This window comes from Dasypus novemcinctus, chromosome 9 (assembly GCF_030445035.2).
Source record: "Dasypus novemcinctus isolate mDasNov1 chromosome 9, mDasNov1.1.hap2, whole genome shotgun sequence".
NCBI lineage: Eukaryota > Metazoa > Chordata > Mammalia > Cingulata > Dasypodidae > Dasypus > Dasypus novemcinctus.
In genome coordinates, this window is record NC_080681.1 from 103,933,238 (window position 1) to 103,954,983 (window position 21,746).

The following is a 21,746-nucleotide window of genomic DNA, read 5'->3' on the forward strand; positions in this document are numbered from 1 at the left end:
TCTCATATCGCTCATTCTGTTCTGTGAAAAAGTAATAAACTATTCATCTCAATTTAGGTATTTCACAGATTTCCATACTTTATCAGTATAAGTTTATTGTTTTTTTAGCCGTTTGGATAGAGCTCTTTTAAGAATTTTCATTGTAAATTTAATATTACCACCTTGAGCTATTAAAACATACACTGAACAAACAGACAAACACAAAAAGAATTATGAAAGCAAGGTCAGCACAGAGCCAATCCTCATCTGCCTCATATTTTGATCACAATACATCAGGTGATCATTTCTTTTCCCTTGATCTGATCATTATTGGTCCACTATTCCAACATCCTTCCTAATGGACTATCTGGAGGAATGTCCCCAGTGGATCTTACAGATACCCCCTCCCCGGTTGACTGACTGCCTGTGCCTCTATTTCCCATTCTGAGTCTTGTTTGGATTTCTTTCAAGCTCAGACTCGTCAGAATTTCCCTTCCACCAAGGAAATAGTTATCAGTCTCTCTTCTTACCTTGGCCTGTGCACAGGGTTGCCTGTTCAATGAGAGGCAGGTATTCCCTTCCCATTTTCTCATCCACAGTCTGCAAATCTAAGTGCCTGGTCTTGGGTCCTTTCAGCTGTCAAAGGTGTACCCCCAATGGCGGAGTCCGAGACTGCTCAATCAGTGGGGCGCGCCTTCCCCTTGTCCGCTCTGGGGGTTCCGCTCTGAAGCTTAGGATCCTGGATGAGCCCCCAACATAGTTAGAAAGAAAGCTGTACCTGTAAGAAAACAAAAGCTCCCCCGATTGTGGAGGAGAAAAGAATTTTATTAATGATCTTGCAAAAATGGGCATGTGACCTGGATAAAATGGCTGGTGGGCAAACAGCAAGAAATAGTGAAATTTATAACCTAAGTCTAACATTCTCGTCCCTCCCCTGTTCCCCACTGATTGGGTACTTCAGGGGTTACAGCCTATCCTAGAGATATAACTTACCAGTTCCCACACTGAGTTGCTGCTCCCTCCCCTTCCCTACATTCCGGTGGGCTGGGCGGGCTCAGCACCACTCTCACTCCTGGCACTGCTTTGCTCTTCAAGTTCAGCACTGCTTTCCCTATTGGCCCCACCCTCGCTTCTCACCATTGGCCCCCCTTGCCTTGGCCCCGCCCTCACTTTTCACCATTGGCCCCCCTCTCTTTGGTGCCACTTTTCAAATTCTTGGCGCCAAAGTTGCTAGAACCTCGTTCCCTCCCTCCCTCCAACTGTAGATCGGCTCTGGCTTCACCTTTATGTGAAAATGAAACTTAGCCCTTTCCTTGCAAGTCTTGACTCAGTCACTAACCTTTGCAACCTCCCTTGCTCTTCCCTATATGTACTCCTTATGTAAAGTTGGTCAGTCACAAACAAAATAAATGGCATGATATTCTGATAAGAATAGTAATTATGTATTGGTTGGTGATTATGTACTAGGTATCAGGCATTGTGCCTTGCATACACTATTTTTTTAATTCTCCCCACAATCTGTAATATTAGCTGTTCCTCTCTCTACTTAGAATGAAATGAGAGAAAATTTTGGGAAAATAATGTGGTCACACATCTCTACTTGTCCATATGGACAATGGAGTTCATCTTAAGTCCAGTTAATAGATAATTGATTATAAGTATTTTTTCTCTTTTACATTTTTCACTGAATGCTAGCAAGTGCAATTTAACCTAGGTTTTTTGACTACAAGCCTGACTTTATAAATAGCAGAGTAACTTTGAAAGTGATCTGATAAGAACTTTGTTTTGAAAACATTATAGAATACATTGTTATAAGCTTTGGTAATTTTAGGCTTGTTCTGTGGGTTTTGCATTTTTTGTGCTGGAGTATATAGATTTTATGAAATATATTTTTCAGAGCATTTAAAGTAAGAATGATTACCAGCATCTTGATACCTATGTTTAATTAATTAAAAGTAGATCCTTTATCACAGTGGCACAACTGGTGTTCTGCACTGAAATGTCAGTGTTGTTGACCGATACTCATCTGCATTTAGATTGCTGCATATTTGTGGAATTCATGAGAGGAGAAATAGAAACAGTCAGGTCAAAAGCCCCATAAATCAAATCTGGTGAGCTCATTTGGGGCCCTTTGAGCCTTGATGAATGGGAATAGTATTAAAGAGTAGAGGAAATGTTCTCATTTTCCATCTAAAAGAATATAGCTTCTTTTGTGGTTTTCGAGACACAGATTTACTTGGATAAATTATCCCTGTTCACCCTATCTGAAACATATCTGTGTTCCCCCATCACAGTCTCCTTTCACCCACTTTTTTGACAGTGCACAGACATTATACTTGTTTATTTTCTCTCTTTCACTAGCATAAAAAAGTACTCCATGAGGGCAGGGGCTTGGTTGGTTTTGTTCATCGCTTTATCTGTAGTACCACCATATTGTAGGCATTAAATATTTGGTTAATGAGTCATAATCATTTTTATAGGTAATAAGTTCAAACTAAAAATGAAATTTCACTATATGAAATGTTATTAATTGAAATTGTGTCCTTATAGTCATGCTGTATATAAACATTATAGGAAAAATGCTTTAGGACTATAAATTTTTTTTGTTTCATTCTTTTTCTTTTCTTCACCTCTCAGTCTCTGTTTCCCTTGCAGTACATAGCTGATATTACTTACTGACTATTCTTGTGCATTTATTTATTTATTCAGCAGTTTTGGGGTCACATACCATACGATCTAAACTATTTTTAAGTGCTGAATCAAATTGAACATGATGGGTCTCATATATTTCCAGTGAGCAGAAAGTAGTTGATTTATTGTTGTTTTCTATTCCCAGGTTCTTCGTGGAGGAGCCAGCCAGCGTCCTTTGACTCCAAATCAGAACCAGCAGGGACAGCAAACAGACCAACTAGTGGCAGCTGCAGCAGTGAATTCTGCCCTTGCATTTGGACAAGGACTAGCTGCAGGCATGCCAGGTGAGGCTGCACTATTTGTTCCTAATGCCTTGGAGGGGAAAAGTTGGCATTTTGGGGACAATTAATAGAACAGGCAGTGCTTTTAGCTTGCTTAGCCTTGTTATGATTTGGGAACTGGCAAGGATGACACACTTGCCCTCTCTTAGACCTAGGTCATTGATGAGAGCATCTAATTGTTCTGAGCCAGTCTTAAATTGTACATGTTTGAGATATGTGAATGTCCACACCACTTGGAATATGCTGTCTTTCCTTTGGTGATGATCTGCTTTCTCCCTGAGGCTTAGGGATAGAAGGAGTGACCAGGTTACTTAGTATCATTCCAAGACTTTTAGTCTTCATGCTCTAGGTTTTGAGTAGCATGACTTGGAACAAATTCCTTGTGCCTTTTGATAGGGTCAGCCTTTTTATTTCTAGGGTTTGTCTTTTACCAACAGTGGAGGTACTTTTTAGCTGCCTTCCTCTAAGACAGACAGACAGTCCTCCGCACACACAGCAGCTCAGTTTAATAAACATGTTATTCTTGGCTCAATAACACCTGCTCCTGTGCTTTTCATTGGATTGAATTTATTGAGTTTATTTTGAGACTATTCCCTTGAAGCAGGTTCTTAGGAGAGCTCAGTTTAACCTTACTCAGTATGGAACATAACCAAATTAATTGATTCATTTATGAATTCAGTGAGGTAATTTGCATCATTCGTTAGTTACAAAGCAGTTATGTTTTATTAGGAAGCCACCTGCAGTTTCTTATGTGGCTCAAACTAGGATGTGGAAATTCTGTCCCGTATGTTACTGAAAAGGTGAGACGTATCTAGGTTTTTCCTGCTAACTTGTAGATTTGTGCTTGGATTATTATATGGAGTGAAAATACTATGATTGTTGTGTATTCAAAGAAAGAGTAAGAAGTACCAGTGTATGGCTATTGGTGATAAGCTTGTGTAGCTCCCACACCCTTTTACATTGCCAGAGTTCCTTGTTGTATACAGCCCTTTGAAGAGCAGTAGGATTTCTTACCCTGCTAAGTTCCATTTCTAACACTTAGCAGATGGTAACTAATGATAACTGCTCCTTATTGCGCGCTGGCTGTATCAGACATCATGCTAGTGCTTCACATTCACCTTTTAATTTAATCACAGGAATTCTGTCAGATAGGTACTATTATTTTTATTTTGCAGATGTGGAAAAAGACATTCAGAGATAGGGTCATACAGTTTTTGGATATAAATCCTGCTGAGTTTGTGATATTTATAATATACTGGCACCCAGGAGCCATTTATTTGTTTAATAACATATATTAATATTCCCAGGTTATCCTGTCTTGGCGCCTGCTGCTTACTATGACCAAACTGGTGCCCTTGTGGTGAATGCAGGAGCAAGAAATGGTCTTGGAGCTCCTGTTAGACTTGTAGCTCCTGCCCCAGTCATCATTAGTTCCTCAGCGGCACAAGCAGGTGAGCTAACATATTAGTAGACCCATGTCAGAGATCTAAAAGGGGAGAATGATGGTGGCATTCTTAATGTAATATGAAATACGTTATTTGACAAATTCTCAGTATGGCACTCTACCCTCTAATACTTCAAAGAGAGAATCAAAAGTAGCAAATTATCAGTATGTTTTGATTCTGTTGCACATGTACCAGCTGGTTAGCAGTAAGGACTGGCTCCACTGAGAATAAACTCACAGAAAATGGCACATTTGGCAGAAATCCAATGCTAATTTCTCAGAAACCCAAGTCATTATTTTATGATGATTATTATAATCTTAAGTCATTATTTGGGGGGTGGAATGCAGGGGGAGCGGCATGGGAGGATGTGTGAGAAGGTCATGAGAAGAGGCAGAATAAATACGTTTTTCTTCCATGGTAGGGGTTAATACTTTTGGGGAGAAGCTGGAGATTAAACCTGGGACCTTGTATGTGGGAAACTGATCATCATCCACTGAGCCAGATCAACTACCCTGAGTTGGGTTTTTTGTTTGTGTGCTTGTTTGTTTTTTGTTTTGTTTTGTTTTTGAGAGGCACTGGGACCTTCCATGTGGGAAGCAGGTGCTCAATTGCTTGAGCCACATCCTGTCCCAGTACATTTTTTCTTTAAGCTTCATATGCTTTATTATGGAATTAAGAGCAATGGAGGGAACATCTAGAAGAAAGCAGCATGCTAATAAGTTTAGTAGCAATTTAAGGGACTTAAGTATGTGGATAACATGGTTCTGAAAAAGAATCATTAACATAGATTTTTGTGGAATTTGAGATTTTAGGAAGTTACTGTATTTAAAATGATGAATGAATCTAGGAACTCTTTAAACTACCACCATAGTAATCTTGCTTCAGTGGTATTTTGGCTTCAAATCGAAAGTAGAAATAGAAAATAAAACCTTCAGGTAAAGGGGTCAAAGACTGTACAAATCTCTGTATAATTCTTTATAAGGTTTGTTTCTGCCTTAAAAAGATAAGGTCACATTGAAAGGCTTTCAGGAAGGATGAAAATATAGTTTGGAAATATGGCCATTCCCTTTCATAGCCAAATGGTTTGCTTTCTTCTTCATAGCTGTTGCAGCGGCTGCAGCTTCAGCAAATGGAGCACCTGGTGGTCTTGCTGGAACAACAAATGGACCATTTCGCCCTTTAGGAACCCAGCAGCCTCAGCCCCAGCCCCAGCAGCAGCCTAATAACAACCTGGCATCCAGCTCTTTCTATGGCAACAACTCTCTGAGCAGCAATTCACAGAGCAGCTCACTCTTCTCCCAGGGCTCTGCTCAGCCTGCCAACACATCCTTGGGATTTGGAAGTAGCAGTTCTCTTGGTGCCACCCTGGGATCAGCCCTTGGAGGATTTGGAACAGCAGGTAGAAATCAGACTGATGTGCTGTTAAAACTATATTTTACTTATTTTTACAATCTTTATGGAACATTGGCAATGCATGGAGCCCTGGACAGGTACCACAGCCAGATCTGGACTGAGCCCCGTGGGAAACCAGCAGTCCCACATATCTTTGCGATGATGAACTATTGAAATCAAGTTATACAGTGGGGGTCTCTTTCAGGTTAACACTTACTTTATTACTTCTTTATACTCAAATAATCCAGTTGTTTCAGGAATTAAAAAACCAGGAGAGATTTTTCCAGGCATTGGGAAGGGTATGGAGGAAAGTATGGAAATGCGGATACTAAAATCTGAGGGAGGAGGATTAACCCAAAATCAGAGTAGAGTACAGCACAGTCAAGACTGTGGCAGTGCTTTGTAGAGTCATGAGTCTTAAAGAGTCAAGAGTTTTCTCCAGTTTTGGGGGGAGAAGGATATTGTGCCAGGATATTTTTAATATTTTGATGAGAGAACAAGCAGGGAAGAGGTAAGGTGAAACATTGGCTTCATTGCAGTGGTTGTAAAACCATGTAATCTCAGAACAGAAGGACATGTTTGAGAGAGAGTTTCTTAGTTGGAATTGGGGGTCTAATAGTAACTCTTGATTTAACCTTATGAGGAAACAGGCTTTTGTATATAAATCTTGTGTAGCAAGACAGTACCCCGTTTACAAATCTTTTTTTCTATACTCCATTTTTCTACTAGAATCTTTTGGGTTGATGAAAGGCATTCTTAGTAGCCCATTTTCTTTCACCTTTTCTGTAACTCATGTAGCCACCAGAGCTTTTTCACCCTCCTCTGTCCCATAATATGACACAAAAGGAAGGTAATTTTGGCGTATGTGTGATGGTTTGAACAAGAGTTTCACGTTAACCTGAGCCATGTCCTCATTATTACCTTATCTATCTGTAGACCTGCTACATTAACAGACTGTCTCTGCTGACAAATTTGCGGTGGTAAGGAGTTTGGATTAAAGTGTTAGGAACAGGTCACTGGGCTTGTTCTCCAAAGAACAGGCCTGTTCTTATCTACATTGTTTAATTCCAATTTAGTTGCAAACTCCAACACTGGCAGTGGCTCTCGCCGTGACTCCCTGACTGGCAGCAGCGACCTTTATAAGAGGACATCGAGCAGCTTGACCCCTATTGGACACGGTTTTTATAACGGCCTTAGCTTTTCCTCCTCTCCTGGACCCGTGGGCATGCCTCTCCCTAGTCAAGGGCCAGGACATTCACAGACACCACCTCCTTCCCTCTCTTCACATGGATCCTCTTCAAGCTTAAACTTGGGTAAGAATCATTGTTTTAATGCCATCTTGCTACCAATGATATTAGAAGTACTTTGTATAAGCAGAGGACAATCCCTTTATCTTAGAAGTGTCCTCAGTGTTCTGTGCCTTTCTTTTGTACCTCATGTTGCCAAGGTTTTTTTAATGGAGTTTAGGCTGTGTAATACTGATTATTTCATAAATGGGAAAAGTTGAGACCTAGAATTTGGGTGAACATATAATGTATTGTGCAAACCAGGGCACTTTTGAGAGTGAAAGGGGATACTATTAGTAATTACTCTGTGATAACCAGGCCTAAATCAGGATTTTCCTGGGCAAATCTTCATGTATGACCTAAAGGAGATTCTCTTTTTAACCAACAAGATTAAAAGTGATTCATGGGTTCAGAAATATATTTCATTTAGAAAGTATAGACTGGGAAATTTTATCTATATATGTATATGTATATAAATTAAGAAAAAGTATGAAGAAGTAGGAGAATATGCTCCAACAGCTCATAATATTTTATAACTCAGAGTAATATCCTTGGAAAGAGGTGAGTTTAAGTTGAAACTGTGTGTATAGATTTAGATGTGTGTATCCTGAAATTACACGTAGTAGGAACTGAAGTTGTAGAACTCACTGTCTTAGGTTATATACATGAACTTTATTTTAGAAACGTTGTAGGAACATTCCTGATTAATAGACCCATAATGGATGGTTAAGGGGATAGAATACACTCCACAACAGTGTTTGCTGGTATCAGAATTTCAAAGACTAGGAATTAATGCAAAATCAGGTGAAGGGAGATAAAAGTTCTAGTCTGACTGTGTGGATGGAAGGAAGGAACTAATATTTATTGAGATGTTATTACCTGCAAATGTTAATGGTGTTGAATACTATACCTAACAGTTCTGGAAGGTATTATTTCCATTGTACAAGAGTCTCAGAATTTACATTTCTTGCCTAAGTCTTCTCAGATTTAAATAAATTAAAGAATTCACGCTTTTTTTAAAAAAAAACTCCAAAGTAGTGTTTAACCTTTCACATGTCATGTCCAGGGTATCTTTTGAACCCAGTACATTATCAGATCTAGAAACGTCACCTTTTTTTTTTACTTCCTTAGTTCAAATATTTGAACTGAGTTAGATCCTACTGATTATTCAGTAAAATCTGCACTTTCCTTGTGTGTGTGTAAAGAGCCAGATAGTATATATTTTAGGTTTTGTGGGCCAGATGGTCTCTGTAGTGAATAATCAACTCTGCTGTTGAAGCGTGAAAGCAGTCACAGACAAAAATTTTAACTGAATAAACATGGCTGTGTTCCAATAAAACTTTATTTACGTATATGTTAACAAGGCCAGATTTATCCTGGGAGTTTTAGTTTGTCAACCCTTGAACTAAATACCAAGGCTTTTGGTCTGTGAAAACAGAGCTGGAACTATTATTTGTGTGCCTTTCCTCTTTCTCAGTATGTTGATAATTTAATGAAATACTTTTCTTCTTAATTTGTGTTTTCCCTGTGGAATAGGAAATAACTGTAGGTGCAAGTTGCTTCTTGTTTTGATAACTCTTTTGCTGCCTGGTTTGGGTTTTTTGTTTTTTGTTTTTTTTAAACATATATCCGCCTATAAAAACTTTACTTGTTTAAGCAAATGTATATGCATTTTCTTTGGACTTCCATTGCTACATGCCATTCCTGAGGAAATTTGTGACCGATAGAATGTTACCTCAGCTCAATCTGTGACCTTGAGGAAAGGGTTCTTCCATGCCTTAGTCTTAACCCAGAGAAAATAGAGGGTGTGGTACTTGGTTTATGATAGTGTCTATAAGAAGACCTTGACATCTTGGTGCAGGAAACTTTTTTTTTTTTAAAGATTTATTTATTTAATTTCCCCCCCTCCCCTGGTTGTCTGTTCTTGGTGTCTATTTGCTGCGTCTTGTCTCCTTGTCCGCCTCTGTTGTTGTCAGCGGCACGGGAAGTGTGGGCGGCGCCATTCCTGGGCAGGCTGCTCTTTCTTTTCACGCTGGGCGGCTTTTCCTCACAGGCGCACTCCTTGCGCGTGGGGCTCCCCCACGCGGGGGACACCCTTGCGTGGCACGGCACTCCTTGCGCGCATCAGTGCTGCGCATGGCCAGCTCCACACCGGTCAAGGAGGCCCGGGGTTTGAACCGTGGACCTCCCATATGGTAGACGGACGCCCTAACCACTGGGCCAAAGTCCGTTTCCCGGTGCAGGAAACTTAACACCTCTTCACCACACATATATTGAGCAACACCTGATTAACACTATTAATACTATTGCTCTTTCTTCTTTTGTAATACAGACATTAGGACTATAAATTTCCCTCTCAGCACTGCCTTCACTGCATCCCATAAGTTTTGATATGTTGTGTTCTCATTTTCACTTGACTCAATATATTTTCGAATTTCACTTAAAATTTCTTTTTTGACCCACTGATTATTTATTGTTCAGTCTCTACAAATTTGTGAATTTACATCTTTCCTGCCTGTTGTTGATATCCAGTTTCATTCCGTTAAAATCTGAGAAGGTGCATTGTGTAGTTTCAGTCTTTTGATATTTATTGAGACCTGCCTTGTAACCTAACATGGTCTATCCTGGAGAAAGATCCACGGACACTTGAGAAAATGTAACCCTCTGAGTTTGGGTCCAGTGTTCTTTATATGTCTATTAGGTCTAGTTTGTTTATCATATTGTTCAAGTTTTCTGTTTCCTTATTGATTTTCTGTGTAGTTGTTCTATATAAGGATGTGAGTGGTCTGTTGAAATCTCCAGGTATTATTACAGAGATGTCCATTTCTCCCTTCAGTTTTGCCAGAGTTTGCCTCATGTACTTTGGGGCATCTTGCTTAGGTGCATAGGTATTTATGACTATTATTTCTTCCTGGTGGATTTTCCTTTTTATTTTATTCTTTAAAAAATTTTTAAAGGGATACATGGGAAGGGAAGCACGCTCTCAACCACTGAGCTATATCCGTGCCCCTTTTTATTAACAGAAAGGCTTTCTTTAGCTCTTGAAATTTTGTATTTAAAGTCCATTTTGTCTGATATTAGTATAGCTACCCCTGCTCTTTTTTGGTTACTCTTTGCCTGGAATATCTTTTCCCAACCTTTTACTTTCAACTGTTTTGTATCTGAGTCTAAGTTGAGTCTCTTATAGTCAGCATATGGATAGCTCATGTTTTTTTATCCATTCTGTCAACCTGTATCTTTTGATTTGGGAGTTTAATCCATTCACATTCAGTGATATTACTGTAAATGCATTAATTACTTTTACCACTTTATTCTTTGGTTTTCGTATGTCCTATCTCCCTATTTGAGGTTTTGTTTACTGTGGCATTTAGTGAGATCTGCTCGAGACATGCATGAGCTTAACCTTTTAAATGACCTCTGAACTCACTTTGAAATCTACTAGCTGTAAAAAACTCTTTTGTATCTAATGTTTCCTCCTTCAGGTCAAAGTCTTTTTCCAAATGCTAGCTGGTTAGCACTTGGTAGTATTCCCACATGCCTGGGTTTCATATCTCATGTTGGGGGAGGGGCAGTGGGAAGGTAATGAGTTTATTTACTGCGTTTGGTTTAGAGGGAGGCCACATTTGAGTAACAAGGAGGTTTTCTTGAGGTAACTCTTAGGCATTACTTGTTATTATGCTAAGTTTCACTTTACAAGAGTAAGGTTCGTAAGTACAAGGATTAATATTGAAGGGTTGTAATATTGGTCTGTTTTCTTTTATAGGCACAGCCTATATACCACAGAAATTTTAGCCACTCTATTTGAGAAAATTAGCAAGACTTCCCAGGATGGGAGTTTAATATTTTGTTGGTTGTTGTGTGGGTCTCCACACACGGAGAAAACACCCTATGACAGCATAAACACATTCATTTTCCATAGAGGCATGCTCCAGATGCCTCTTATAGATCCATCCCCTCCCCACCCAGCCCCCTCCCACGGGCACCCTGCACCAGTGATACCTCCTTGCCATAGATCCTGCAAGAATACTTCCACCATTGTGTTTTTAAGATTTATTCTATTTAATATATATGGTAGCTGGGAGCCCAATCACTTGAGTCACATCCGCTTCCTTCATCATTGTATTCTTAGCCAGTCTACCCCAGAGTTCACTGAAACACACATTCACCTGTTGATATATTTTCTTTCGTCTTTTGCTTCTCTTTTCATTTTTAAAATGTTGTCTTTTGTCATTTTAAATTTTGTTGAGTCTAGCAGTTTATCAGTTTTTCTTTTATGAATCATACTTTTTGTTTTCTCCTATTTTGTTATAAAGTTTTGTTTTAGTTCTTACATTTAAGTCCATGATCCATTTTGAGTTAATTTTTGTACACGGTATTAAGTGAGGGTACATCTTTCTGCATGTGGCTATCCGGTTGTCAGCACTATTTTCTTCCAAAAAAAGTTTACTAATTTTCATTGTTCAAGCCTTGCACTTGTTTTGTTAAATTTATTCTTGTCATTTTATTGATGTAATTGTGGATGAGATAATTGTGGATGAGAATTGAATTTTAGATTTGAATTGTTCATTGCTTGTGTAGAGAAATACAGTAGATTTTTTTATATTGACCTTGTATCCTGCAACCATGTAGTGCTTTTAAAATTAGTTTTGTTAATAACTTAATAAAATTATTAGATCTAATAGTTTTTGGTGGACTCAGGATTTTCTATATATAGCATCATGTCATCTGCAAATAAAGACAGTTTTATTTCTTCCTTTCCAATCAGGGTACCTTTTATTTCTTTTTCTTTCCTGATTACACTGACTGAAACCTCCAGTACTGTGTGAAATAAAATAGGTAATTGCAGACATCCTTGCCTTGTTCTGGATCTTAGGGATAAATTGTTCAGTCTGTCACTTTTAAGTATGATTACTGTAGGTTTTTTTGTAGATGCCCTTTATCAGGTTGAGGAAATTCTCTTCTATTCCAAGTTTGTTAAAGAGTTTTGGTCATCAATGGGTTTTGGATTTTGTCAAATGCTTTTTCTGTGTCTATTGAGACAATCAGGTGGTTTTGTGCTTTATTCTGTAAATATGGTATATTATAGTAATTGATTTTTGGATGTTAGCCCAATCTTGCATTCCAGAGATAAATCCTACTTGGTTAATGATAATTGGATTCAGTTTGTTAATCTTTTTATTGTGGATTTTTGTGTCTGTATTCTTTTCTATTTCTTCTTGAGTCAGTTTTGGTAATTTATTACTCTCTAGAAATTTGTCCACTTCATTTGAGTTGTTGAATGTGTTAGCATAAAGAGTTAGTAATTTTTTAAAAAGTGAAGTGTCTTTCCCTCTTACCTTCTCTCAATCTCCCACTCTTCATCTTACCAGTACATATATATACACATGTGCATGCACATGCTTGGTAATTCAAACGAAATTTTTTTGTGACTGCAAGGAATGTAGATATTGTAAGTATTGATTTTGTTGGTTTAAGTATATATTATATCTTGATTTAAAATCATTTTCATAATTATTAATTTTATTATTATTAGCATCATTATTAACTGGATCTATAACCCTGATTTGTGGCTCATTTGTGAGTTAGAGATGAAGCCATTGGTCTCTCACCTAAGCCTACAGCTTCCACCCAGTAAATTCCCCCTACCATCTCAAAAGAAAAAAGAGTTTGGAATGTGCATGTGTGGGTCTCAAAAGTCTGATACTTACCTTAATGGTTTTATGTTCTTCCTATGCATAGATCTCCCCATATTACACCCACCTCCTCCCCATTTCTTGGAATGCCTCTTGCTTAATTCCTTATTACATAATCCCCAGTTTGTGCCATTTCAAACTCTTAGAGGTATCAGGAATAATTTATTATTATGTGCATGGTTGGCAACCTGTAGGCTTTCCTGTGCCCTGGGAGGAAAGGGTTGTGCTGTACCTTCCTATGGGTTTGAAATTCAGTGAAATGAGCTCAAAAGTTCATATTCTATTCTGGCAAAAGAATGTAAGCATTGAATTTTATTGTAATGATGGAATTCTCCTTTGTGTTAATGTTTTTAGTATTGATTCATTCTGTCCTTTCAATTTAAATTTGTATGTACCTTTAGTCTTTTTTTCTTAAACAATTAATATTGATACATATTAATTAAACATACAATTCATCCAAAGTATACAGTCAGTGGTATTTGGTACAATCACATTTTCATTATTTCAATAATAATAATCAAAAAACAAACAAAAATTTTCACCTCTCAATCTGTTTCCCGTTATACACAGCTGCTATTTCTGGCTATTCTTGCTTGCTTATTTATTTGTTTTATTGAGATATATTTACATACTATACAGTTTACCCAAAGTATTTAATCAGTGACATTTAGTATATCACAATGTTGTGCATTCATCACCAAAAAATTTTTGGAACAATTCTAATATTACTCAAAAAAAAAAAAAAAAAAAAAAAAAAAAAAAAACTACCAAAAAAATCCCACACTCCTTAGCATTCCTTCCCTACCTCTACATAACGACTAATCTAATTTCATTTTTCTAAATTGATTTATATTTACATTTTATATACGTGGAATCATATAATATGTAGTACTTTGTTACCAGCACTATTATGTGCTTTCACCTTTTATATTCATTTCCAAAGATTAACACACATCATTTTTACCATTTCTGCATTAGTTAACCCTCAGCTTTCCATCCTCTAAACTCATTCTATTTTCTGGTGACCTATATTCAAGTTAGTAACTCCATGAGATTACACAGTATATTTAGTTTATAGTAGCGCAGTCATACAGTATGTGTCGTTTTGTGTCTGGGCTTGCTTCACTCAACATAATGTCCTCCAGTTTCATCCATGTTGTCATGCTTTATGACTTCATTTCTTCTTACAGCTGCATAATATTCCATCATGTGACTACTCTACGGTTTGTTTATCCTTTCATCAGTTGATGGACACCTTAATTTGTTTCCATCTTTTGGCATCTGTGAATAATGCTGCTATGAACATTGGCATGCAGATGTCTTCATATCATGGCACTCATTTCTTTTGGGTATATACCTAGTAGTGGTACTGCCGGGTCACATGGCAAATTTATATTCACCTTCTTTAGAAATAGCCAAACAGTCCTCCATAGTGCCTGGTACCATTCTACATTCCCACTAAATATGAATAATTGTTCCTATCTCTCCACATCTCTCCAACACTTGTAGTTCTCTGTCTTTTTACTAGTGGCCATTCTGATAGGTGTGAAATGATACCTCATTGTAGTTTTCTTTTTTTTTTTTTAAGATTTATTTTTTATTTATTCCCTCCCTCGCCCCGTGCCCCCATTCTGCCATTGTCTGCTGTGTCCATTCACTGTGTGTTCTTCTGTGTCTATTTGTATTTTCATGGAGCGGCTCCAGGAACTGATCCTGGGACCTTCTGGAGTGGAAGAGAAACTGTTACTCTCTTGTGCCACCGCATCTCCCTGTTCTGCTACATCTTCTCATTTTCTCTCTTCTGTCTCTTGTTGCATCATCTTGCTGCACCAGCTCTCCGTTTCGGCTGGCATTCCTGCGCCAGGTGGCTTTCCTGTGCTTGGTGACATTACCACATAGGGTGGCACTCCTGCGCGGGGCTGCACCTCTGCATGGGGCCAGCACTCTGCGTCAGCCAGCTTGCCCTCACCAGGATGCCCTGGGCATCGAACCCTGGGCCTCCTATATGGTAGATGGGAGCCCAATTGGTTGAGCCACATCTGTTTCCCTTATTGTAGTTTTGATTTGCATTTCCCTAATCACTAGTGATGTTGAACATTTTTCATTTGTTTTTATTTTTTCCCTTTAGTCTTTTAATGAAAGCAAACCTGAAAGACAAAATGCCTTTTCTTATTTCCTGCCTGAATTGAAGTAGATGTTTCCAACTTAGTGGTCAGTAACCTGTTTGCTAGTCATGTGTTTGTGTCTTCAGGTATCTCCCATTCTAAATGGAAAGGCATGTTTTGTGCTTGTTCACCAGGTTTTCCAAAAGAGACTTACCACCTAGTAAGCTAATCATGTGAAGATTATCTTACTTTGAACTCATAGTATTATGAACTGAAGATAGTCATTTGCAAGCTTATTTAAATTTAAGGCTTCCTTGGTGTGGTATTAGAGAGTGGATCGATAGAACTTATTTTAAATGCCTTTTAGTAAACAGTATTGCCTCTGCCTATGCTACAGACAGAACCATGTGTTAATCAACTTGGAGAGTTTTCTTTAAAGGTGGGAAGACCCATTGGGCACCAATTAGTTCCCTGAGTACAAAAAGGAACTAAATGAAAACTTCTGTGTAGCAAGAGGATGGGGTTCTATGTGGATACAGGCAGAAAACCTTTTTATAGACTTTAACAATTTGTCAGTTTAAATGAAACATTTAAAAAATATATATATTTATTTTGTTTATTTCTTTCCCCTTCCCCCCACTCTTCACCCCGCCCCAGTTGTCTGCGTCTATTTGCTGCTTGTTCTTCTTTGTCTGCTTCTGTTGTTGTCAGCGGCATGGGAATATGTTTCTTTTTGTTGCGTCATCTTGTTGTGTCAACTCTCCGTGTGTGTGGCGCCATTCCTGAGCAGGCTGCACTTTCTTTCGCACTGGTCGGCTCTCCTTATGGGGTACACTTTTTGCACATGGGGCTCCCCTACACGGGGGGGACACCTCTGTGTGGCAGGGCATTCCTTGCATGCATCAGCACTGCGCATGGGCCAGCTCCACACGGGTCAAGGAGGCCAGGTTTGAACCTTGGACCTCCCATGTGGTAGACGGACGCCCTAACCACTGGGCCAAGTTCGCTTCCCCAAATGAAACATTTTTAAGCCCTTAATTTCTGTAGAAAACTTTGTGAAGTCAATGGGCCTCCCTTTGAAGCCTCATGTAAATGTTTCTTTTAAAGTAGGAGTTGCACATTCGTCTTCAGGGGCCACCTCCAGGAGCAAAGTGGTTTGGGAGCAAGTACATGTAGGTATGTGAATTGCAGTGATCTGGAAATCATATTTCTGCATATTTCCTCCTATTCACTCAACAAATATGTACTGATATGACCTACCGTGTGCCAGAAAGCTTAAATCTCCTCTTAAACATTGTCTTTTTTGAAGTACCAGGGGTGGGGGTTTGAACCTGGGAGGCAATACTTTACCACTGAGCCACATTGGCTTCCCTGAGTTGGTTTTTTTCTTTGGTTTTGCTCGTTGTTTGTTTTTGTTTTTTCAGGAGGAACCAGGAACCAAACTCAGGACCTCCAGTGTAGGAAGCAGGTGCTTAACTGCTTAAGCCACATCCATTTCCCTTATTTATTTCTTTTTTCCCCTCCCTCCACCCTGTTGTTTTTTGTTATCTGTCCAGTTGCTGTGTGATCTTCTGTGTCTATTTATCTTTCTGTTTTCTCTTCCCTTTTTTTCCCTCTAGGATTCACTGAGATTTGATCCTCAGGACTTCTGATGTAGAGAGAGGTTCCTGGTTTCTCTTGCACCTCCCCTTGACTCTCCCCTTCATCTCTCTCTTGTTGCGTCATCATCTTGCTGCTTGATTCACTTACATGGCACTAGCTTGCCACGCACACATTTCTTTTATTTGTTTTTGTTTTTTTACCAGGAAGCCCCAGGAATCGAACCTGGGTCCTCCATTATGGTAGATAGAAGCCCAATCACTTGAGCCACATCTCCTTCCCCACTTTCCTTATTTCTTAAAGAAATAGTGTTTGGTCCAAAGAAAATGTTTGTGAGCTGTGAGTTTGCCATTTATAATTGAGTGTCTGGGGGAAATTTTTCCTTTCAGAAATTGGTTTATTCTTTTCTTGATAAAGCTCTGTATTTATTTATATGTGTATGCCTACCTGTGTCTGTACCTGTTCTGGCATCCAAGAAGACCAGAGCCCAAAATCAAAACGTCAGACAAATTTGTAAACCTTTATTGCAGTCATTTTAACTGTTATTCACTCCAGCTCTTGGTATTACGGACTCTTCAGTATGCTTTATTCCAGAAAATTTTACAGAAAATCCAACTAATAATGGTCCAAATAATAAGTGCATGGATTGGTTCATTTAACTGGAAGTGGAGAGGTAGGGCAGAATTCAAGGCTGGCTGGCCCCATCATTCACATGGTCACCAAGGATTATTGAAGTTTTCTTCTTTTTCTCTATGGATTAGCTACTGTGTGTTCATTAGCTACTGTGTTTTCCTTAAACATGTTTCTTGCTATTCTCACACTGAAAGTACTTGCTAACTGCCCTAATTATATTCTGTACCTGACTATTTTTTCCCAAACTTTGTTTCTGAAATGGAATAAAGAGCAGTCATACAGCTGCTGTTCTCTTTTCATATAAACCTCCTCTCTTCCTTTCCCTTAAAAAAAATTCTCTATTTGGACAAAGAAATATCAAGAATAACAGTGTCCTTTAAAACAAGAAAACTTAAAATATCTGAGTCTGAAAATGAGTCTGGTATAGTGAAAAAGGCTCTGACCCTTGGAGTTTCAAGCCCGATGATGAATTCTGGCCTTGATGATTTTGATTTTGTGTCTTTGGACAAGCATTGCATTTCTCTGGATCTTAAATTCCTATTCCATAAATGGGAATGAAAAACTCCTGTTCTACAATGCCAGTGAGAATTCAAGCGAACGTGTATTTGAAAAACTTCTAGCACAGGTCCTAGCAGAGAACACATGCTTAGTAGTAAATGTTTTTCAGATTGTTGTATTGAGCTATTTCCTTTTGGTTCCATTACTTTCACTGAAGCTCAGACCTTTGGAACTGGGCCATAAAATTCGGTGGAAAAAGCCAAGTGGAATATCTTTTGCTATCTGCCATTAAACTACAATGACAGATTAATTAAAGCTCCAGAGAAAGTTTGCTGGCAGTTGATGTTGGGTGACTTTGCTTATGGATCTTGAATTGATAGTCATATAAGCTGTATATGGTTTATGTGGTATTCCTTACCTACTTTGTTTTTTTGTGTTTAAAATACATATGTATTTCATGTCCTTTTTGGTGCAATCAAAAGTTGTTTTAAAAAAGTACCATAAAAGAAAACAAGATGATTGAAAACATACTCATTAAAATTTATTGCACTGCTTTCCAACTTTTTGGTCATATCTCTATTTCATTTCTCTAGGCATTAACAGTTATATTTGCTTGTCACAGTCAAAACAGCAATACCAGTGGCATGCATGTTGTTGCTGCTGGAGTCACTTTGGCTCTGTCCCAATATTGTTAAGAGCTGCCCATTCCTGATGAAAAACTTGAAAACCTGTCATGTCAAAGCATCTCTTCTACTCCTTACATCTAATACTTAGCCTGAGATACCTTATTAATTTTTCAAACTTACAGTTAGTGGCAAAACCTTTTATTTAAAGAAAGCCTTGGGAGTTGGGGCTACCCCATATAAAACCAACTAATCTGGATAACCTGATTTTGGGGGGAGGGTTTCAGGTGGGAGTGGGGATTATTCAAGAATGTAGGGAATCTCTACAGCCTGGTATGGAAAACCTTGATGTCTCATTACATTTTGTATTAGTTTTCTGCTTCCTTAGTGCTGTTGCTCAAATGTTAGGCTCATACCACAGGCAGGTTTGTTATTTTATTTCCTAAGGGCCACACTAATTCTTGCTCCATTATTTCTAGCAGTCTTCTGTCACAGGTAAAAAGTATTCCCATCTCAATCTTTGTGCAAAAGACTCCTTCCATCTTGGTGAGTTGATCTTAGGAAAATTGTGACTCCAGTATAATTGAGTCGTATTACAAAAGCAACAGAATTGCAAAGAAATCAGAAAATGCAGGCTTTTTTTTTTTTTTTAACTTTTTTTAAACTTTTTTTTTTTAAGCAGTTATTGAAGTATACTTTCATGTGTGGAATGTTTTTTCCTCTCTAGAATGAAGTTTTTTAAGAATGGGTCTTGAATTCTCCTGTTCTGTAACCAACAGGAGGACTTACAAATGGCAGTGGAAGATACATCTCTGCTGCTCCAGGTGCTGAAGCCAAGTACCGCAGCGCAAGCAGTGCCTCCAGCCTCTTCAGCCCTAGCAGCACTCTTTTTTCTTCCTCACGTTTGCGATATGGAATGTCTGATGTCATGCCCTCAGGCAGAAGCAGGCTTTTGGAAGATTTTCGAAATAACCGGTACCCCAATTTACAACTGCGGGAGATTGCCGGGCATATAATGGAATTTTCCCAAGACCAGCATGGGTCCAGGTGAGGACATAGCTTTGGCATTTAAGGTAACCAAAGTCTTTATGCCTTAAATTCCATGCCTCAGACAGGTATATGCTAAAACAAATTGTCATAAAATAATTTATACAAAGTATGCCTTTTAGTGTCCTTCCTATTATCTATTTCAGGGGGCATGGATAATGAGAGTCACCAGATACATAGGTGGTTGAAAAGAGTCTTTCAGTAGTCTGCATCACATGCTTAAAATTAACCTTTCTGAAAGAGAACCCTGAAAATGTTGAGAATTTAAGAAACAAATATAAGCATTAATACAAAGATATCCATGCACTTTTGCTATTTTAAGTGTTATAAAGAATCTTTTGATTTCAAGGAGATGTTATTCTGATGTAAGTTTTCTTCTTAGCAGTAAGTAAGTAAGACAACTCCCCCGCTTTTCTTTGTTGTTCCACTCTGTAGAAGGGAGAGTCTGTAGAGGTGAGATAGAATAAGCTATTAGAGGAAACAGAATTTCCAGTGGGTTATGCCTCCCCATTTGACTGTTCCAGTGGGCTTCAGTAAAAGGGAGCCTGGTCCTAGGAAAAAGCATAATTAGGATGACATCACCCATCCTTCTTATTTTCTCAGTTTACCTTTCTGTTTCTCTACCTCTGTCCCTCTCCAGTGAAACAGCTGCTTAAGAATTTACCTCTTCCTTAAGTTTTGCTATCTTCCTACTTGGCAAGGATTTCTCATATTTGGGTCCTATAGTCCAGGTTCAGAAATGACATGATTTTCCTGATGATCTCAATAAAAAAGGCAAACTGAATAGCTATCATTTCAGAAGAGACCCTGCAGACATACCTAAAGAAGGAATTCTGGTCCACATCATTTATAAATATACAGCTTCATATGAATATGAGTTAAAGAGTACAGTGTGGACTATAAGCTTTGTTGATCCAGGACTGGTTTTTAAGTGAAAAAGAAATAGAGTTACCTCTAGGTTTTGCCCACCTTCATTCTCTCCTCTCTTTTCCTACCTTTCTTCTCCTCCATTTCTAGTATAAAAAAATTGCTTCCCTAAAAATATACATGTATTTTTAAAGGAGGTACCAGAGATTGAACCCAGGACCTGGTACGTGGGAAGCAGGCACTCAACTTCTGAGCTATATCTACTCCCTAATGAAAGTGGGTTTTTGTTTGTTTGTTTGTTTGTCTTTAGAAGGCACTGAGAATTGAACCCAGGAACTCATACATGGGAAACAGGCACTCAACCTCTGAGCTATATCTGCTCCCCAATGAGATTTTGTTTGTTTGTTTGGTTTTAGGAAGTACCAGGGATCGAACCCAAGACCTTGTACATGGGAAGCAGGCACTCAACCTCTGAGCTACATCCGCTCCCCTAAAATACACTTTTAAAAATCTAGTTGTTGTTAGGGAGTACATATCAGTCTAAAAACTTTTTCCTCCCCTTTTCAGAAAGTTTCCTTTAAGTAAGTTCCAGTGATTCATTCAAATAATACTCAATTTAATATATGTGTGTGTCTGCACATACATACACGCAGAGTTTTCAGAAATAATGCATTGTAAAAATTGAGTTGCCCTTATTACCATCTTATTTTTTTAAATTTAAAAACAATTTATTGAAGTAGATCATTCATATACAAACATACATAAATAATAAGTATAGTAGAAGTTGTAAAGTTACAAAACAAACATGCATAACATCATATTAGGCTCTCATACATTACCCCACCACCAGTACTTGGCATTGTTACGAAGCATTTGTTACAATGAAAGAGCATCATCAAAATATTCCTATTGGCTATAGTCCATACCTTGCATTTGGTATATTTTTCTCCAGTCCTTCCTATTATATTTTGTTGTTGTTGTTCATAAACCATACAGTTTATCTAAAGTGTACAATCAATGGCATTTGGTATAATCATTGAATATTCATTCATCAGTCAATCTTACAGCATTTTCATTACTCAAAAAAAAAAAATTAAACTCCACTGTTATACCTTTATATTAGTGCTGCTATTTGCAAAATCCTGTGATATGCTTTCACCATTTCTACTCATTTCCAAACAACTTTTTACCAATTTTGCATAGATTAAACCAGCTTTCCATTCTTTACCCACATTCTTTACTCTGGTGACTTATAGTTTAATTGTTCACTCCATGAGATTGCTCATTATATTTAGTTCATAATAGCAAAGTCATACAGTTAGGCAAGAAAAAGAAGTTAAACTCATCCAAATTGGAAAAAAGGAAATAAAACTCATTCACAGATGACATGATCCTATTTTAGAAAATTCTGAAATATATGCAACAAAGCTGTTAGAGCTAATAAGTGAATTCAGCAAAGTGGCAGGATACAAGATCAACATGCAAAAATTCAGTTAGGTTTCTAGATAACCTGTAATGAACTCCTGAAAGGGAAATCAAGAAAGCAACTCCATTTATGGTAGCATCTAAAAGAACAAAATACCTAGGGATAAATTTAACCCAGGAGA

At 38.1% G+C, this 21,746-nt stretch overlaps 1 protein-coding gene and 1 non-coding gene across 34 annotated transcripts in view; both read left to right on the plus strand.

Moving 5' to 3' along the window:
• The window catches only part of PUM1 (pumilio RNA binding family member 1), a 148,029-nt gene that overhangs the window by 104,491 nt on the left and 21,792 nt on the right, over positions 1 to 21,746 (plus strand). For all 33 annotated transcript variants that reach the window (XM_004465723.5, XM_023590927.3, XM_004465725.5 and 30 more), the window contains 5 exons: positions 2,816 to 2,954; positions 4,259 to 4,402; positions 5,499 to 5,795; positions 6,865 to 7,101; positions 19,005 to 19,272. In XM_004465723.5, coding sequence (XP_004465780.1) covers positions 2,816 to 2,954; positions 4,259 to 4,402; positions 5,499 to 5,795; positions 6,865 to 7,101; positions 19,005 to 19,272 — 1,085 coding nt within the window. The remainder of the gene's footprint in view (positions 1 to 2,815; positions 2,955 to 4,258; positions 4,403 to 5,498; positions 5,796 to 6,864; positions 7,102 to 19,004; positions 19,273 to 21,746) is intronic.
• LOC111765904 (small nucleolar RNA SNORD103/SNORD85) lies at positions 3,068 to 3,142 on the plus strand. The gene has a single exon (XR_002798110.1). It is a non-coding gene; the product is annotated as a small nucleolar RNA SNORD103/SNORD85 (small nucleolar RNA).